The 21,682-nt window shown below is 27.7% G+C and overlaps 1 protein-coding gene across 2 annotated transcripts in view; it reads left to right on the top strand.

Annotated features, from left to right (window-relative positions):
- LOC111026908 (RING finger protein 207-like) overlaps positions 1 to 12,840 on the top strand; it is a 28,615-nt gene extending 15,775 nt beyond the window's left edge. The window contains exons 2-14 of one of the 2 annotated variants that reach the window (XM_022305088.1): positions 974 to 1,122; positions 1,242 to 1,348; positions 4,168 to 4,329; positions 4,395 to 4,567; positions 7,231 to 7,422; positions 7,499 to 7,769; positions 9,038 to 9,298; positions 9,374 to 9,537; positions 9,679 to 9,956; positions 10,069 to 10,175; positions 10,257 to 10,359; positions 10,880 to 11,126; positions 12,466 to 12,840. In XM_022305088.1, coding sequence (XP_022160780.1) covers positions 974 to 1,122; positions 1,242 to 1,348; positions 4,168 to 4,329; positions 4,395 to 4,567; positions 7,231 to 7,422; positions 7,499 to 7,769; positions 9,038 to 9,298; positions 9,374 to 9,537; positions 9,679 to 9,956; positions 10,069 to 10,175; positions 10,257 to 10,359; positions 10,880 to 11,126; positions 12,466 to 12,784 — 2,533 coding nt within the window. In that variant the 3' untranslated portion in view covers positions 12,785 to 12,840. Of the gene's footprint in view, positions 1 to 973; positions 1,123 to 1,241; positions 1,349 to 4,167; positions 4,330 to 4,394; positions 4,568 to 7,230; positions 7,423 to 7,498; positions 7,770 to 9,037; positions 9,299 to 9,373; positions 9,538 to 9,678; positions 9,957 to 10,062; positions 10,176 to 10,256; positions 10,360 to 10,879; positions 11,127 to 12,465 lie in introns of both variants that reach the window. The other variant, XM_022305087.1, reaches the window with a different exon arrangement.
- Positions 12,841 to 21,682: the final 8,842 nt, after the last annotated feature.

Below are 21,682 nucleotides of genomic sequence, written 5' to 3'. Positions count from 1 at the left end.
TTTTAAAGCAAAGGAAAAAAAGTTGCAACTGCACGAGAATCCGGTCTCTACAGTAATAACTATAGGTGCATACTTGATGACAAAATAAATAAACAAAATAATAATTTATTTTGCCGTGCTATAGATATCTAGATATATAGACGTTATAACCACCCCCACCGATTAAATAAGATAAATAATAATTTTCATATAATCCGTGTTTTAACTTTTATAACTTTTAAACTGTACATAGGTACTAAATAACAAATGCATGGGAACAATATGACTAAAATATACGCATTACTGTTTACTACAAATTACAAAACACATTACGCCAGTACACATCTCCAGGCCTAGCCTAATCAAGTTCAACATATATATTATATTATGGTCAACTTTTATTGATAATTATTTTTATTTTTCGCCCCTGCCACTCTTTCATTTTCAAAAGTTTTTTTTATTTTAAAAAGAAAATACATAAAGAATTATATTTTTTATTTATTATTTGTACAAAATAATTGTCATCACAACAAGGATAATTATGTTAATATTATAAAAAGTATTTGTTAATATCTCAAACACTATTTTAGTAACTATATTATTATTGTAAAATTATTTTTATAAAAACTACAAAATCGTCTACCTATTGTTTTTATAAAATAACTGTTGGAGTAATAATATTTTTTTCTAGCAAAAATCAATAAATTAATTTTGTAAATATTATGCACGGTATATCATTTTGACAAAATTATTTTTCATGTTAACAATATTTTTATTTTTTAATATAAGTACATATAATATGGTTTATCAAAATTTGACAAATTTGTGTTGTTAATATGGAAGAGGATTTTTCGTTCAGTGCGCTGAAGTAGTGTAGTCTATATTATACTTAAAACTTATAAGTTTATTAATACATAATAATAATACTATGATTATGATTAAAAAAAAAAGTTATAAATGTATATTATAATTTATAATTTATTTTCCAATTTAGAACACAAACAACGTTGAAAGAAGGAGTACAGTTACCACCTCCCGACTATTTGATGTGCAAATTGATTGATATGGTGAACGTCGAGAACCCCCCTTGCTCCAATTGCGACAAACGCGATCCGTCCTCAATGTATTTTTGCTCCACTTGTGGTAAGCCTGTGTGTGTTATAATAAACCACCCACGTCCTATTCACCCAATACCCTTGGGTGAGTAGAGGGTTTACACTGTATTTGTACCCATTAAAAAAAAATTATCATCGGCTTTGTAGGTCAAGCTTTGTGCAAGCCTTGCCGAGAAAACACTCACCGTGCAAAAATGTTTTCGTCACATGACATAGTGCAAATGTCCAAGCGCTTGGCTGACAAAACAGAAATAGTAAGCCTCACAATATGCTCAAAAACGCATATTATTTCAGTATACCACTATAAGCTCGGATTAAATCCTTTAGAGTACCAAGTGATCATCTTTAAATGGTGGCTGTTGGGTCGTGATATATTTTTATAATAATCAAAAAATATACTTATGTACATGGCTGAAAACTTTAAACGTATTTCACTTAATTTTACAAAGCGAATTAAATGAACTTAATAATAATTATTTGTTTCTTGATGTTTCACAGTGTCTACATTCAGTTGTGTACGCGCTCTGAGTGTACTCACCAGCCGTTGGTACTAGTTCCCGGATGGGTGACTACTCAGGATTTTTAGCAACAAATCCTTGCCACACGTAGGTACACACGTTCAGACCCAACCGTACCACCCCCCACTGTAAAACTCTGCTAATAACCACGCAGTTTATGTCATAATAATATATACAAATAAATAAAATAATAATAATTAATTATCATCCTAAATATTTAAAAATTGGTCCGCTTTTAGTTATAACACATAGTATTGATATATATATATATAAAAATATAATAACAACTAAAATGAGTCCCAAGTCCAATACAATTGAAGACCACTGCTCTAGAGGTCCATGGATCATTAAGAAGCTAATACTTGGTCTCTGACCTTGAAGCGTAACTATGGAGTGAATATTAAGATTCGGATTACAATATTAAGCAACAACAAATGTGAAATGAATTGGGTATTTTTTTTTACCTTCGCCACCCCTCGACACAATATTAGGAAGATAAAATGTATGGAGTGTACTGCGCATATAAATATAATAAATGCTAAACAGACAAACAGTGCCTAAATACTTGCGAAGTTGTGACAGTTGTGTGAGTGTGTGACTATGACACATTCACAAGCCTAAATTATTTAGATACGCTAGAAAATATCATAGAAAGTTATAAACAATAGAATTATGAGCAATACCTACAAATTACATATTAAAACACGACAAATAGTAATAATTTAAAAAAAGAAGACACATATAAATATTGCAATTTTGAAATAACAGCATATTTCAATGCTTATTATTATTGATTACAGTATTGTTGTATATCCAGTGGCTTGCCCAGGCATTTGTTAAGGTGTTGTCTGGGGGTCCACTACTCATCAATATTATTTTTTTTATTTGGAGTCCACCATAGAAAATAGACATTTTTTTTTTTTTTTTTTAAATCTTTATTAGATATAATACATTAACATTATATATATATATAATATAAATACAAATAAAGATTTTAATATATCTACTCCTTTAAGCAAGCTTGTGGTGGAGCAGAGAGTTTAACAATAGAAATAAATAAATAAGATACTTCATTTCATATCAGAGACAGACAGATAAAAATCTACAATTAAAAAAAATATAAGATAAAATAATTAATAAACAATAAAATATCAATACATATTATCATAAGACTGAAAAGCGTGAACGTAAATCTAATAGTTGATTACTACATAATTTGAATAATATAAAATAAACACGAGTGTAAAGTTATACATAGTTTAGTAAAAAACCTGTAAAACATGTATAAAAAAAGAAAACAATTAAGGTATATCAATATATTTGTAATTAGCAAAAATCAATCGTATTAAAATAAAAGAAAACAAAATTTAAGTATAAAAAGAAAAAAAATCCAAAACATCTAGATACGGACACTTATTTAGTGAGTTGATAAAACTGAGAAAAGCCATTTATAGACTGCTTTTTTCACATTAACTTTACCTTCATGAAAATTTTTTTTGTATAATATAGGCATCTGGTTGAAATAAGTTGAGCCTAGATAGTCAACAAAAGATTGGCCAAATGATTTATTAGTATATTTTATGGGTAAATTATAGGCTCTATTTTCTCTTACTTGTGAAAAAGGTGGTTTATTTTTTAGATTAATTATTTTTTTTATAATGAATAAAATTGCAAATTTCCTGTATAAGAATTTTACTGGAAGAACACTTAAAGTAATATAATTTATTTTTGTAGAACCTATTAATGATTTCTTCTTTAATATTATTCGTAAAACACTATTTTGATTGGATTGAAGACTCTTTAGAAAATGTTCTTTGACACCTCCCCATACTAACAGACCATATTGACAGATAGACTGATAAAAGGCAAAATATATCATACGTAAAGTTTCTATTGGTAAAATATTTTTTAGTTTAATGAATTTGTATAATGAATAACGAAGTTTACCTACTAAATTGTTTATATGGTAATTCCACCTCAAATTATTATCGATTATAATACCCAAATATCTAATTTTAGATATTTGATTAATTTGTTTGCAATTTAGCCTGCTGCATATCAATTTATTATTGCAATTATGAATTATTAATGAACAATCGTCATTAGCAATCTTATTTATTGATAGTTTCATAAATGTTGTTTTATCAGAATTCATGGTTATATTATCATAAAGGTATATACAAGTACAAATATAGCATACAACTTGGTGATATCCTTTTAAGTTTCTACATGGCTGCTATTTAATATGTACCCACAACATTTTTTTTATTAGAACCACAATTAATATTATTGATATGAAAACGTTTTTTAACTGACATTTTAACACGAGGATCCGGTTGTTTACTCTTTAAGTAAACCCCTTTCTCAATCCGGGCTTATATGGATGCTATAATAATAAATACATTAAAAATATCAATAAAATATCATAGACATGGGATATTTTAATATTTCTATGGACGTTTGTTTAATACTTGTAAATATAACAATAAGTAAAGGAACCTAGTATGAAAAGTGATATTGTTTATAAACTGTATATATTAAAAACGTTTCCGTAGTGTCCAAAGCACGACGAAAAGATCAGCTATTTTTCGAGTACTCAGAAACACGTGATCTGTACCAGTTGCGTACGCGAAAAGCCTCCCGAGAGTCGCAAGGCATGCGTAGACATAGACGTAGCTTATAATCAAAACTTGAAAAAATTAGATAGAGCACTTTTAGTAAGTGGTTTTTGAGTCTGTTGTCGTCAAACACGTGTGCTAATAAATTCGAAAATATGTTTCAGTCGGTCTACGACATGCAGAGTACAATTCGCGAGGGCGTAGTGGCATGTCACACGCTCCTTGAAGAACTGCGGCAAAATACAGACACGGAGAAATTGACTATACACAATTTCGTCCAAACGCTCCACGACGCCATCAACAAAATACAAACCGATATGCATTTGGAAGTCCAACGGTAATATTAATTATTATAATACATTTTACATATTGTTTTCGGTCTATTATTATTATTGAGCTGAACAGAATTTGAAAAGCGTTAAAATCAATAACTTTTATGTAGGTAATAAATAATAATATTCTTAATGTATACTCGTACTTATTTACTAGCTTACCATATTGCTTATATTAGGTAAAAACATTGAGTACTATAATATTTGTATGTAGGTAATACAAATTATATGAATCGTTTATTTAATATATTAAGTTAACAAACATTTTTGGTCTAGTTACCATTATAATAGAATATGTTGTACCTACCTATACGGTTATAATACCTATTATTATAGATCCATTGTTCATTTTTAAAAAATTGATTGTACATTTTGTGTTTTGTCGCAATAATAAACTTATATGGGTGGAAGAGTGTTTAAATATTATTTAGGTTATTTTATAAACTGCGTTAAAATTGAACTAATTTTTTCAGTTTTCTTAATATTTGATTTTTGTTATTTAACCCCTTTCACAAATAAACGATTCATATTGTTTTTTTATATTTTATTTCTAAACAGTTTGTATCGCTTAAATTGTATTATTCATTTTTCATTTATTCAACGGTAGGATGTAGGTAGTGATACTTTTTTTTAGCTATATAATATTTCTATGAGTTGTCAAAGCTAATTCTTTTAATAAGACAGTTTATTTTTTTAATACCTATTTGACAAATATTAAGTATAACATAATACCTACCTACTCGCCCTACTCGTATCAGAGTCAGCAACGAGCTGACACACTTGATGCAGTGGTAGGTACTTAACCTAACCTTCTAATATAACTAAAGTAGAATAGATATAAATATATAATATGCTGGTACCTAGTACTACCTACCCACCAGCTCGTGTCGAGTTTGCTGACTCTGTTACGGGGTAATACGTGGTATGGTCGTAATCGAACGTCTAACCTTTATAGATTAACGAATTTTTAGTGGCATATTGTGTATATGCCTACAGAATATTCTTGAACGCCAAATTTCAAATATATAAGTATTTTATTTAAGTGTATATGTTGTCTGATCAAGCTTAGAGCTCTCCACTACTCTCTAGTATCTCTCCAATATTAGCCAACGTTTGGTGTTCTCCAAGGTGCAACAGTCCGCATGCACATCACTTTTCAACTTTTAGAACTATTTTGACCAACCTACGTACATCGTACACGCACCCATAAACGCTTGTAAGCTGTAATCGATTATGCTGATGGCAAAGTGATTTACTCCATTCATGATTCTGTTGATCCTTATGTACCCTCATGGTCTCAACGAATCTTTAAAACCTTCTCAAAATATCTTGAACTCCTACTAGCATGTCAAAATTAACGAAAATAAATTTGTCAATACGACTTTCCCTCTCCGCCAAGGTCAGTCTCCACGACTCCACGAGTACTTTAAACAAGAGCTCATACCTAAAAGCTAAAGCCGACATAGCCAAATATCTTCGATAAATGTCTGACTGGGAAAAAAAACACACTCTTTACAAAATTAAGATAAATAGACGACTTTCTAATATCTATAAAAGTGCTCGTATACATTTGCCCGCATATGACGAAAATGTTGTTAGTCGGACACTATTCTGTGATCTGAGTAATAGGGTACATTTTGGCTTATTCTGTGGTTAGACCATTATTGTGCAGCCGCCTTTCTTTTATCTGGTTCAGTGGTACATAGATACAAGATACGTAATAAATAAAAATAATACGACAAAACAAAATAAATTTCAGCTATTTAATTGAGTTATTATTTTTTTTTTGGGATAGTTTATAGTAAATTTTTATCAAACTTTAACTATTCTTCTAAAATATACGAAAAATATACCTATTCAAAATGAAAGAACTTTTTTATACTTTTAAATTTTATATTTATTAAATACATGATAAAAACTTCAATAGGTGTGTGAACATAGACTATTAAGAAGTTTAATTTATTATTATTTATCTATTTAAATTCTTACATGTGTTGGTGTATTGCATTAAAAGAGGTGTGAACTGTGAAGCATCAATAAATACAAAATACTTATTATATTTTTTAGGTATGTTTTTTGTACCTATCGGCTATCATAGGAAATATCAAACAATATATATTATAATTTATTTTAAAGAATAAACAATAAATACATGGTGTAGTTTTTTTAAAGTTAATATTACCTATAACTAATTATTTACCCATTATTCTAAATTTCTAAAAGATTATTTAGACTCTGTTATAACTTTACTTGTGTAATTAATCATTATTTAACCCAATAATAATTGGTTATTACTGATTGACAACAAGAGTCAAGAATACAAGAACAAAACAAATAATTTAATGTTATAATATTATTTTAGTTTTAGGCATAATTTAAGTAATTATTCCTCATAGCCACTATAGTTTTAGGTATTTACCTACTTATAATCCGCATAATATAATATAGGTACCCAGTTGTCAATTGTGATTCTCACTTGAAACATGAATCTTAGTGTATTTTATTGTTAATAGCAGAATTAACTAGCACCCATTAATAAGTAGTCATATCATAATTAATTGCCGCACGAGGCTAAGTTTTGTAGATTCACGCTGTTTTTCTGTTCCTACAAATTATATATTTCTTATACAATTACAATATTTTATTTTATATTTATTTTTATTTGCAGACAATATGAAATAAAAGAGAGAGCTTTTCGTAATCAGCTTTTGACTTTAAGTGCAGTGCTTCCAATTTTGCAACATCACATTCTTCTTTGTAGAAATTTTGTATCAACTTCAAATAAGTATCATTTTCTTGAGATTGTGTCTTTAATGCTCGATCGATTAAACACTATTGTGAAAATTCCACAGCCGACAAAGTAACTGATATAAATTCTCATAAATCCATCATGTAATACTATAACAATGACTAATGAGTTATATATTCGTTTACAGGCCTTTATTGACCAGTACAATAAAAACGAATTACCGTTCAGAGTTTGCTCAGTGTTTGGAACCATGGTTTGGTAAATCAGATGTAATGGACTCTGGTATATATGAATCATCGAAAAATATAAACAGTCTGGCAGCTAAGTCTAAAGAAAACTTAAACCTATCACAGTCTACATTGCCTAGTAAAAGACAACATTCTGCTCTTAAAGCTAAAGCTTTAGAAGGCGAAGGTACTTTTTCTAATCATTGTCGAAGTTTTGATTCTCAGATCAAGGTAAATTCATTAATATTGTAATATGCGTTGTTTAGTAATATTAAATATATTTTGGGTAATCTTGTAGTATGCTACCTTCGACCTACTGGCTACTTCTACTTCGTTAGTATAGTATGGTACCTACCTACCAAACAAGTTTACAGGTGTTTAAAATTTTTTACATACTGATAATAGTGATTATAATAACAATTTATTAAACTAAAATTGTCTTAATATATCGCTGATTATCATCGTTGTCAAGTATTTTAATACATTATACGTGGTTACTTATGCTGTGTTTACGCATTCCAAAAAACTTCAAATAAATTATTGTGTTTATTTATTTATTTATTTGTATAAATGCATGTGAAGGCTCGAGAACGATATAAAAAAACAAAGTAGGTACAAAGTGTAAATAAGTTGACGGTTAGTATGTTAGTATGTAGTAAAGTATACATAAGCTATTAAAGTACTTGAACTACATGAAAAAAGAAAAATATATAAATATATGTTCATACATTTATAACTTTAGGTATGACATGCTTTTTATATTGAATATGTCGAAGTTTTCCAATCGATTGCATTTGAGTGTAATGCGATCGATTGAGTTATTAAAACCATATGATGTTCGGTGGTGTCTTATAGAGAAGGTAGGACAGGATCGAGGCAAGTATTGAGGGACACGAAACTGTACTAAATTCAGAAGCTCAGAACAAGATATAGTTTGGTCATGAAGCAAATATCAATGCACTGTCGTCTTTTGTCCAGACACTCCAAGTGTACGTTCTCTTGAATCGTAGTTAGAGGTATAGATAAGGATGGAGTACCTACGGTGATCCTTACTTTGACGTTTGTAGCTAATATATATTAAAAATCTTCTATGTTGTGTTTTAATGGAGTTCCACCATTTCTCTTTTAATTGGTGGTCTGAACAAACCTGTTGCTTAACACAGCAAGGTGGAAGAACACAACACAGATTAAAATAATTTAATATCCAAAATTAAGTTATTGTTTCATGTTTGTGTTGGTGGATATTTACCAGTATAATTGCTATTTAGTTGTTATAATAATATATTATTTATCTTTAAGCGTCAAGTCACGGGTACCCACACGTTTGTGTTAACTAATAAAATTAAACACAATTATAACATAAACAAGAAAAGTATGTCATATTTTCCTGTAGGTAGCATACTGCACGTGTACTATTTTTTTATAGACATAATTTTACGATAAGTAGCATATTGTCTGTTATTAAATTAATATTATAAATAAAAATAATATTTTTTTAGGAACTGGGTACTCAATTGAGTTGTGTGAAAGACCGTTTAAATGAATTACAGAGAGAAGTAAGAGCTCTCCAAGGTACTAAATCTCCTGCTGTGCCTCCTTTGATCTTAAGGCATCAAAATATTATTAGAGATTGTCTTCGTTTAAATGATACTCTTGATAAAAATAGAATAGAACTAGAAAGATTGAGATCGGTGTTTCAAACCATTTGGCAAGAACAATTGTATAGAATTCACGTTGAACAAGATATATTCCAGTCACAAGTATGTTTTAATGGTTTCAAATGTTTAATTCATAGATTAATATTGTTTAAATAAATTGCTTATATGATTCTTTAGATGACTGATATAACAAATTTGCAAAGTGAAGTTAAACAGTTAGCAACATTGGCTCAGCAATTAGATCCTTATGTCAAGCGATTGACATCTAAACCAAATAATAATGAAATGGCAGATTTAAAGAGTTTATTGGATCGACTAAGTTCACTTCAGCAAACCCAAAGGTTAAATATCTTACCAATACAACATAATATGTAAAATATACTGCATATATAATGAAATGCGCGAACTACATTTATATTAAACATCAATACATTTTATACATTTTCCAATAATAAAATATATGTTACTATCTTATTGTGTAGATTTCCAATGGGATGCCACAAAATGGAATCTCACTGCATGAGCAGTTCGTCACCTTTATCTGACACAATATACGCCAAAGATAATAGACCAGAAACTCCGGTTAGAGAAAAAGATCAACAAATGTTATATTTTCATAAGACACAATCTACTAAGAGTGTGTTATCTCATATAGTGGACAAAGTCTGTGTACGGGATAAAACGTTTCAAGAATTTAGAGAGAGAAGCAAGTCTGAAGGCCGTATAAAAGATTGTCCAATTAGATCTAAACCAAAAAACGGTAGGACTAGTATTATAGATTTTTAACTATAAATATAACTACATATAGGTACCTACACTATACATACGACATACTCCTATTATTTTATCTAATAGTTATTTAATAGTTGTAGGCGAAGAATGCGTAAAAAATACAAGAGCATGCTCTTTATACCAAATGATAGATATTCGTGATATGCAACATCTTGCAGCTCAATCGACTTCAAATATACACGAGAGGGTATTATAATATACTACTATGCAAATTAATATGTAGACTATTTGTTAGACACTAAAAATATTTATTTAAACGTATTTTTAGGATTTAAATACTGAAATGATGTGTGATAAATTAAGAGAATATTTAAAAGATCATCTGAAAAAAAAACTGAATGTTGAACTTGAGATCATAGATGACGATAAAGGTAATATAAAAATTGTATTGCTATGATGAATTATTTTGCTTTTTGATATGACTAAGTTGATTTTTGGACAAGTAAGTTTGTTATTCATAAATTATGATATACATCATACAAGATATTATTTTACCATATTTACCTCAAAAATATACATTTTTTTGAGTTTATTTACAAAAGTTACTAAATACTTTAGCACCTTATTACTGTTCAAAAATCAAATTTAAAAAATTAGAATGGGGGATAATTAATATTGTGGTATAACATAAATATACAAGAAATATATATTTTAAAAAACAAATCAAATTAAACTTTTCTCTATTTTATTAGTAATTGCAAACTATATTATATTATCTGAAGAATTTGTTACGGGTTTAATCGTTGTTTATCATGTAGGTAACGTCTATACTGACATCCTATTAAACAATAATTGATACTAACATTTATTAAATAGCTATTAATTATTATAATTAATTACTAACTATTAACTGTTAAAATAAATTTCTGGCAAATTGTTTACATTTTTTAGGATATCAAAAGCAGGAACATAAAAAAACTTTTGAATATATGGAAGGAATGATTGGAGAAGTTGAAACGATCAGTTGTGAAGGACCAAAAGTTTGTCGTAAACAAGGAGGAAGAATTCACAAGAAACCAATGCCCCCACCTGTACAAGATCCTATGCCTATACCTGTAGCTGCACCGAGAAAATATAAGAGATATCCACATTCGGACACCGAAGATGGTGCTATGTACCAAGAATCTATGTCGTTTCGGTTAGGAAATATAAATAACATATACCTAGCATGTTATTTAAGAAAAATATCTAAAATTATTAACTAGTTGTTGATAATACATTTTAGTATAGGGTAGTGGTAACCGAGCTTGGGCAGTTGAACCTGTATGGCCTCTTACAAATAGAATTGAACCGTTCAGAGGTAGAAAGAGCACGCCCACTACCCCTGTGCGCACGCATATGATTATTCCGATATGTAAACATAATTATGATACTAGATTTATTTTTTTTTAAGAATTTTACAATCCATGCAATGAAGCACAAGGAGTATATGTGAGAAGGGAATACAAAATAACATTATTGAGGTTAAGTGAATAAAGAGCTACTCATTAGTATCACTTATAACTTGGAATTGTCGATATTATAGGATTAAGTTATAAGATATCTAAACCATTTTCTTTTAAGCCTACGACGAGGATTTTCAGGAAATGATGGGATATGTAAGCCTTTTATCAGAGGATTTTCGTGGTTTTCTAATCTAATAAAAAAATAATAATACTAATACTAAATACTCTATACTTAAAAAATAAATAAATGTAACTTTAATTTAATATTTTAATGTTATGAATCTTTTGGTTTCAAAAGGTCTTTAAATAACCCTATAGCTTTATGTAAAGGCTTAAAAAATAATATTAACCTTTTAAGAAATTATAACTGTTTTAGGCATAGTACCTTAAAATTAATTTATGTTTTTAATATAATTTATAATATTTTCTTAATTAATTAATTTACTGTGTATCAATAATATAACGATGTTGTACTAAAAATTTAAGAATTAGAACTACACCTTCAACACAAATTTAACTTAAAGGAGTCATGCAATTTATCTTTATCATATAAGTAATTTGTCTCCCGAATAAGTAAATACAAATGCAAATACCTTTATCAACGACTTATACTTATTCAGTTGTTGCACGAGGCAGCTGAAAAAAGTTACAACAAAATTTAAAATAGGTACTTTTATAGTTTTACAGTCTTATCACTAATACGGTATTAAATACTGTTTTCGTAATACCTGCCATACGTCAGTAATAGGTATATTAAGATTGTATCTTTTCATAGTTTGGACTTAGAGACTAGAGTGAACCTTAGCCTAGTGATGTCTGATAACTCAATAATTTCAAAATACTAAAATCGGTTTATTGGTTTTTTTTAGGATCTTAAATGATTGAGCATTTAGGTATTATGCTTTAAATAATTGTTGTATAAGTATGAAGTTTCAAATACCGTTAATCAAATTATAAAATATATTAAAAATATTTTAGAGGTAAACATTTGAATGTCTTTAAAACATAACATTTTCTGAAATCTTTTTCTAGTCACATTACTTCTCCCGAGGGCGAAAAATGTACTCGCACGACAAATTCAGTCCGTTGTCGGTCTAAAAAAACAGGACCTGTTCGGAAGCAAAGATCATGGGAAACATTTCCAACTCGAAAGAAATCAATTACTCCAGAGCCAAGTAAATTTTGTCGTGATCCAGAATCTTTTCGTAGTCAATTCGATCTCAATACTTTTCAAGACGGATTACGAAAAGCCGATAGTTTTGAAGGACATGAAGAAGCTGTGAGTTCACTTGTAAGAGAATTTCACAAAGTCCGATCCTTAGATAAAAAATCAAAAAAATTAGAGCAATAAAAATGGTATATACTATTAATATATTTATAAAAAATAAATATTATTAGTGTTATTTGTGTTAATATTTGTATTATATAACTATATAAGTAAGTTTTGAAAAATATAAGCTTTTTGAACCTTTTTAACCTAAATTATTATGAAATAAATATCTTTTTTAAAGCATTATTAGTTTTATGTATGTCTGGTTGATTATGTGTTAATTAGGTAATTATATTTATGTTTTTTTTAGAAAACATATCAGGTTCAAATTTGATGACAAAATATATTTTTTTTTAATTTTCTTTTGATTATTTTATTAAAAATTTGAATTTAATTTCTAATTAATCTGTTTTGATATAATTTTTGTTTTTAAAACTTGTATCTCATCAAGCAATTTAGATGATTTAGAAATTAAAACATTTTTTTCATTTATAAGTGTTTCAATAATTGTTATTGAAAAAATAACCTATACGCATTCATATTTATTTAGTTTGAATCAGACAACACAGTTATTTTATATTTAGTATTCTATTATGAGTTTGGTAAATGTAAATGTTTTTACTGTTATATTATTAATATTTAATACTGAACGTCTGAACACTCTTCTCTAGATTGATGATTTATCATTCATATTGCACATACTTAAAAATTAAAATAATGGAAATTGAGTTACCATGTGAGAAAAGCTCATGGTATGAATACAGTAAAACCTTCTTATAACGGACCTCCTCTAAATGGAAAAAATCTCCTGATGTTTTTTCAGTTTTTTAGGAGCTTAAAGTTAGTTATCAAACAAATTCATTCTTTTTATTTTATTTTATTTTTTGAATTTGATATTTTTTTAAGAGCTCGTTGTGGAAACCAAGTATTTGTTTATGAGTGTTGATTCATGAATAGTTTAATGTATATCTTGTTAAATTAAGTTACCTAGTACAATCAATGGTACTCAAATTTTCACTCTATATTTATTTTAAACTGTTGATACTGATACTTCTGTTAATACTTAAATTAAAATACCTTTTAAAATAAACAAGGTGTTAACTTAAGTCATTAAGAGGACACTTAACTCTAATTTTATGTAATATTGTCTTACACGTCTGATGTAGGTAGGTACTAATTTTACATTCTGAATTTCCAAGTTAGTTGTATTGTTTTTAAATTTAGAGTGAATTGACCTATATTATCAAATTTAGTCAATACTAGTCATTATTTGTACTTTTTAATTGATTTTTTTAACTTTAAAATTAAATTTTAGAGTAACTTACAACTTACTGTTACAAGTAGATAAATAAACAAAAAACATAAAACTCATTTGAAAAGTAACTGCGGGATAATCTTATTGTCTTTGCCTAATGTAGAAAATAATAATTTTACTCTACTTTTAAAAACAAAAAAACTGTATTGTAAATTAGAAATTTAAATGTAATAAATATACCGAAGTATATACGACAGAGGCAACAAATGCTTATGTAACGTCCTCTCAAAATAATGACATTATGTCCCATTATAAGAGTTATAACGTAAAGTTAATATGTTCTATATATTTTATGTAATGTATACAATATACATGTCATACAAACACATAAATAATATTTTTTTTTTTTTAATGTTGTAATGTTATGAATTTTTTTCATGTCATATTTCATTGTATTATTTAAAATGTATGTTCTACATCAATTTAATATTTATCTAGTTATCCGTTGAATCATTTTAAATTGAAAATCTGTGTAAAAAAAATTTGATTTTATTAACTATAGTTAAATCTCTGTTCATATTATTTAAAAGAAATTGTATTTCATATGGTAGATTATAGAACTCTTTTTCCCAATCTTTAGAGATATTTAAAGTTATATTGTAAAACATATGAATCCATAATATTTTTCAGGATTTATTTATTACTTATTTATACTTATCAAGAGTAATCCTTTTATCATTGAAAAACACTCATTATTTCAAAAAATATAAATGTTTTTTAAATTTTTATTAACATGGATTTTAGTCGTTAAAAAAATTATTTTTTATCCTCAATTTTTCTAAAGTTTTAACTTTTTTGAATGACAATATAAAATTTTAGTTTCATATTCTGAAGCAGAATAATTTTCTATGTATTTCGATGCATAAAAATCAAGTTCGGGATGAGAAGCTTATGAGTTAGTGTAGTGGAATGGTACGCAGTACCCCTGAAAATGTAGGTCCATTATTCCGCTCATCAAACTTTAAATACTTATAATTCATAAGCTACTCTTGCTAAATTTGATTTGTATGTACCGAAATACTCAAAAAAATAGTTGGCTTTCGAAAGTGAATTTAAGACTGTATATTATAATTCAAAAAAGTAAAAAAAAAAATACAAAATTATAAGGATAAGAAATATTTAAAAATATAATTTTTTTTTTGTAAACTTTGTTTTGTAACGACTTGAAACCACGTAAAAAAATATTTTTAAAAACATTAATACTCTTTGAAAAATGGGTTTCTTACGTACAATACAGTTATTTCTTCGATTTATATTGTTTTACTTTTAAATTGCTTAATAAATATTTTATGTTTTGTTTTTAAATGTGTTTCCATTAATAATTAAATAGGTACCCACCCTCTATCAAATTCATAAACTTTAAGTATTTTCTCTACTTCAAGAAATGTTATATTTTTAGGTTGCTTGTATGCTTAAATAATATTAATAACATTATTTTACATAAGCTACCTACCTTTTATTGTATACTTTTGTTATAATATGTACTTATTGATTTAAATTTATGTGCGTTATATACTTATATAATAAATGATGTATTGGCAGTATTAATTATTTGAAAATACTATACAGGTGACCTATGTTTTATGAATAATCAAACAATATTATAAATACAAATGTATAATATATGATTAACTATTAATATTTATTATTTATTATATTATGAATCTATTATTGAATACCTATTATACTCTTGCTTAACATTTTTAGTCATGTTATGCTTTATCGATATAGGACATAGGAACTTTAGTACTTATAAGTTATATCATACCCTAACAAAGAGTTAACATTACGTTAATTTGAATTATATTTAGTTTTAATATTGTTAGGTAAGTGTAAGTATACTTAAATCTCTAATACGTATAGCCAATTCATATGTATATATTACTAGGTATACTATAATATTGTTATATATATATTACTAGAATTATAGTATTTTATAATCAATAGTCTTATTTATATAAGTATTTTAAAGTGAAATATTTTATCTATTAGTTTCGTACAGTTTTGAATGTAAACAATACGTAGGAAGAGAAGTTAATAATTTGTACATATATACCCAATGACTGAACAGATTTTTATATGAAGCCACTCATGCTGGGTTACATAAACAATCACAACATTTAATGATTCAATATTGACGAATGAGCATAAACTGCATCCGTAAATATCCTACATTTCAATGAGTTTTGTTAGTAAAATTTATTTTAAACATGGCTGCGGCAGAAAACGATTAGGGTTATGGTAACGTTAACGTAGAGACGTTATTCATTTTGGAAATAAAATTTACCGGCTACAAACGATAGATATTATAATAAGATATAATCTTATAATATCTATGCTACAAACTTCAGATAGGTTTTTTTCGATGCCCAGGAAATATTCGGTGTAGGTAATATGTTTGTTCGCGTTCCTCCGATTGCGAATTTTCGTCGTTAGTAGGTATTACTTTACTTAAATACAAATTATTTTCTGGTACAAAAAAATTGTTTAAATGTCACTTTATAATTTAATAATGTCTAGGTAATTATTTTTTTAATATAACGTAATTTTTTAAAATAGTTTATAAAAGAATTTATTTGAGTTGGAAAACAACTTGAATGAGAAACTTTAATATTGAATTGTGGATCAACGATTAGTTACAACTTCGGATATCATGAATGTGCTTTCAGAAGACTTACAATCTGCAGTAATGTCTTTTAATTATCGTTAAAAATCAATCTACTGGAGTGATGAATGTATTTGTTTCACAACGATGTGTATTTTTTTAGTTTTTATAGCAAAATCATTTTAGAGAAATGTATTTTTTACCAAATGTTTGTCCTGATAGTTTTTTTTCAAGACAAAATACTATTAAAAAATATTTTGTATCTTTTTCGATCTAGGTGTATTTATAAATATTTTAAACTGTTGACTTATTTTAGTATTTTTTCCAATTTTCCATTAGCATTTTGCAATAACCATGTAGTTGATGCCTTAAAAAAAGAATAAATAATTAACTTCTGCTCAAATGTTTGTAGGCAGTAGAACCACAAAATAATTAAAATAATAAAATAAATATTTTATTATATATAGGCGTGGTATACAAGTATAGTTATTCTTTGGTATTAGCTCTCAAATGTTTGTGTATTTAAAATAATATAATATAATGAACTAATGAAATCATATAACCCGTACAATATTTTAACAACACTATACGTTTTTTGTTCATCTATCGCGTATGGTACATTTTATAACAGTCCTAATATGTTGTGATAATCATACCCATCCCATATCAAATGTTTATACATGTATACTTATCAACCTTTTATTATTGTTTATATCCATCTATACTAAATTGTCGAATTAGAGGTGCTCAAACAATACATTTAAGATTTACGGTGGAAATTGAAATTGTTTATTTGTTTATGAATGGTTGCAGATGATAATACTAATAGTAGAAATGAGTAATTTTTTTTTTATATTGGTTGTCATTGGTTATTGGGCCATTGTCCGCCATTTGCCTACCAGGGCCGAGTAGCACTTACAGAGAGTTACAACCAAAAGGAGTTGAACAATCACATTTTTTACGGGAAATGAAGTGCGTAGGATCAGCTACTACTTATAATAAAATATATTTTAACTTATAAGTATAATAATTTACAGAGGCCAGAGCCAGAATAGGACAGTTCCATCTTACTCACTCCTATTTGATTACTAATGAACCCAGTCCATCTTGCGACCTATGCAAAGCTCTCCTTGTACAATCGAATACATAATATGGTTGCCCAACATTCACAACCTCACTGTCATCTCCTCAGCAATCCTGCATCATTCGAAGAAGCCCTCCAATAATACAACGCCGCCAATATTTAAAATTTTTTTAAATAAATGGATACAGTTTTTTTTTTTATTTATATCTGCAGTAACAATATAGGTAATATGTTATGTTTTTTTTAAATATTGTATAAGTACAATACACATTTTAGTAGGTATGTAAATAACGCTCTAGACTAATAATTGCTATAAATGAAGCCATAATTTAAATTAAAAAAATATATATATAAACTATAACTTATGAGGATACACATTAATTATACACTATTTTCATAACTATATGACATATACCGACTAACATACTTATAATCAGGGTTCGGATTTTATGGCATTTGCTACAATATTATAGGATAAAAATAGCAGAGTGGGCTATAAATTTGTTTTATCCATCAGGGACTCTAAATATGACATTTTATTTTACTATTTTTTGCATAGTTGAAGAATTTTAGAATTTTAGTACTGTTTTTAAAGTTTTGGTGCTATGTTTTTCTAATTTTCTTAATTCTACACTTTATTTTATATTTTTCATAAATCTCATTTATTGTGAATGAAAAATAGTATACATTTATGCGAATCAATAAGAAAAATCCCCTTGTCGAATATAAATATACATTTAAACCTTCTTATCTGTTATTCACGGATTAATATTATAGATTTATATTAATCCGTAGTGCTGTTATTGTTCCACATAATATTGTAGATTCTATAATATACCGTCGTTCGCATTTCAGCCTCAGTCGGTTCTCCGTATCTTTTGATTTCGTTTCATATTCGTTCATTACTCGATTGTGTATTACATAATGTATTTGTTTTTCTGTTTCGATATTAAACGTAAAATGCCGAAAGATAAAACATCGAACTATTAGAGACTTCGATATTTTGTGTCCGAGTTTGGAAATGAGTTTTTTGGTTGACGCAAGTATTCTGTTTTGCAAATTGTGTGACTGTGACTGTAAGGATAATAGTGACAAAAAGTTTAACGTTACTCAACACTTAAAAACGGATAAATATTTAAAAGCCATTAATCGAGATCAAAATAAACAGCAGTTACTCACAAATATTCCATAAAAATATAGGTACTTTTAAAATCGATCTATGCAAGACTTTTATTTCTGCAAAATATAGCGTTAAACAAGTTATCCAATGCAAAGTTTCGACAATTTTTAGAAAAATATATTAAAAATCATATTCCAGACGAATTAACACTGAGAAAATTGTATGTTGATTATATTTACAATGAAATTATCGAAAAAATTAGTATTCAAGTAGCTAATAACCGCATCTGGGTGAGTAGGTATCGATGAAACAACGGACGAATTCAATTTTTATTTGATGCTATGTTTGATGTTTTTAGGGCATATTTATAGAGCATATTTTACGGGTTTTTTGGTCATATTTAGCGTATATTTTAGGATTTTCAGTGCTATAAAATCCGAACCCTGCTTATGATATTGTAACGAGACAATACCTATATCCTGTTATTATAAAACGATACTATGAGCGCCATCTAGTTAAACAGTCCATGTGCTAGATGCCACTTTCTCTGGAATGTGCTAAATTCGTACAGGCTAATACGGCCAACAGATAGCAGGTATGCCATTATTAAGTCAAAAGCCGGTCCTCAGTGTAAAATTACTTAATTTGTACATGATAAAACATACAAATGTATATGTAGAACTGTTGCATACATCTTCACTCACAATCGTTAACTCATCCCGATGTCAAGATTCCACAACGTAGTGAGAAAAGAAGGTACATCGACAGTAGTTTTTCAAAACGTAGAACACCGGACCATGATAGGAGTCACATGAGCTGAAAAAGTTCAAACCGATTTTCTTCGCCGTACCCGACAGTGTGGGATTCGCATGACGTTCTTACTTTACGTCCAGTGCCGGCGCTAAGTATTGCGGGGCCCTGGACATAGGTATTGGCCTTTAGGTTCTCAGAGAGGGGTGAAATTTTAGCTTTTTTTAAATTAGGATTTTAAAAAAAATACAGTTTTTCTTCGAATTTTAAACACTATGTCACTATAATAATATTAGGTTATTCTTATCCTTTTTTTTATTATAACGTGTTAACACAAAATTGATTAAAAATAATAAAATAATAACTAATTATATAGGTACATACAACAACAATATATAAATATATAATTGAAATAAGAACATATTAAAGTACAAAATCATTGTAATAACTAATCTTATGTCATTGTTAATAATTGTCAAACGTCAGCCAGTGGCCTTCGCGGCCGAGGCTTATTCTAATAAAAAAAAAAAAGAACATATTAATTTTATATTAAAATATTTTTTTTCTCGATTTACTCTGAGCAAATGCGTTGATGACTTCTTCATAATTTATCGATTTTGATTTCTCTTGTTCAATTGAAAGCAATGCAAGGTCCGATAATTTGTCTTGTCCAATTGAATTTCTTAAATACGACTTAATTATTTTGAGTTTTGAAAAACTTCTTTCTGCACAAGCCGATGCTACTGGTATCGTCAACATTATTCGTAATGAANAATTTAAAATGATAACTAAACAATTACTGAATAAAAATTATAATGTTAATAATAAACAAAATAATGAACATAATATAGTTGTTTAGTAGTAGTAGTTAATATATTTGTTTAGAACACGTTATAGACACGTTTTAAGTAGATTGACAAATGACAAGTATTATATGTATTATTGATATTATTATATTAGGTATTATTATAGTAACTATAATATAACTGTTATAACATGTGCAAGTTTGAAAAATTTTTATTTTTTTCCTTACTAGATTACCTAAATATTTTTATCTAGATAATGCACAAGTGCACAACACTGGAAATTACAAACTTTACTCTAAACTAAAGTGTAATAATAATTTCATAAAATGAAAACTTACACTTGTGATATGCAGAAATATTTGAAAAAATACAGGAACGTTTGTACTATGGCTAAATTTAGATATCGTTTTCCAAATAACTGTAAACTGGTGATAGACGATAGTCATAATATAGATTTATAATTGATCGATATAAAATGTCAATGTGTCTCACGGTATTAAGATATGATAAATAAAAATCACGGGGCCCTTTAAAGAGCGCGGGGCCCTGGACAAATGTCCCATTTGTCCTCCCCTAGCGCCGGCACTGTTTACGTCATACATTTTTCGTCATAAAATATATAAATAAATGTTTATATAATAACTAGGTAGGTAATGGAAAAATATTGGATCATTAGAACGTTGTAGATCCCGCGTTATTACTTTGTCGAGGGGATATTAAACAAAGATCCTGTTAAAATGTTGACTCGATGAATCATCTACTTTCCGTACCACATAAGATTTAAAGTATAGAAAATTAGATTTTTTTATAGTTTTTCATAATTATTCCAAAAAATATATTAAAATAAAAACATATTTACCTACCCACTTATACACCCAGATGATTGATATTTTCAATTGAAATGAAGTATAATTTTATGTGTGGGAAAGTACTGCAGGTATTTAAATGTAAGGAAGAAAAATGTGTTATACTAGAACATTGTACCTTTGTCAGAACAAAAATACAGTAAAAATAATAAAACTCCTTATAAATTACAATTTATTTAAAAACAGGGAAAGCAAGACAAGTATTTCCCAATTTATATTATTTTTGTTATACTTCGTGGTGTGCTATAAAAGCTCCAGGGTCCAGTTAAAATGTAATTTCCATGAACACAAGATCCGGTGCCGTTGACAAGTGTTGCCGTAAATTCAAATTTTTGTGCTTTCGCCAAAAAACGTATTTCATTTAACTGCGCCAGTTATGCGTACTATATATATTATATATGTATATCTACTGTTTTCGAATTTATTTCCTTTT

The sequence above is a fragment of the Myzus persicae genome, unplaced genomic scaffold (assembly GCF_001856785.1).
Source record: "Myzus persicae strain clone G006 unplaced genomic scaffold, MPER_G0061.0, whole genome shotgun sequence".
Taxonomy (NCBI): domain Eukaryota; kingdom Metazoa; phylum Arthropoda; class Insecta; order Hemiptera; family Aphididae; genus Myzus; species Myzus persicae.
The sequence above is the reverse complement of the archived record's forward strand: the minus strand, read 5'-3'. Positions and strand labels throughout refer to the sequence as shown.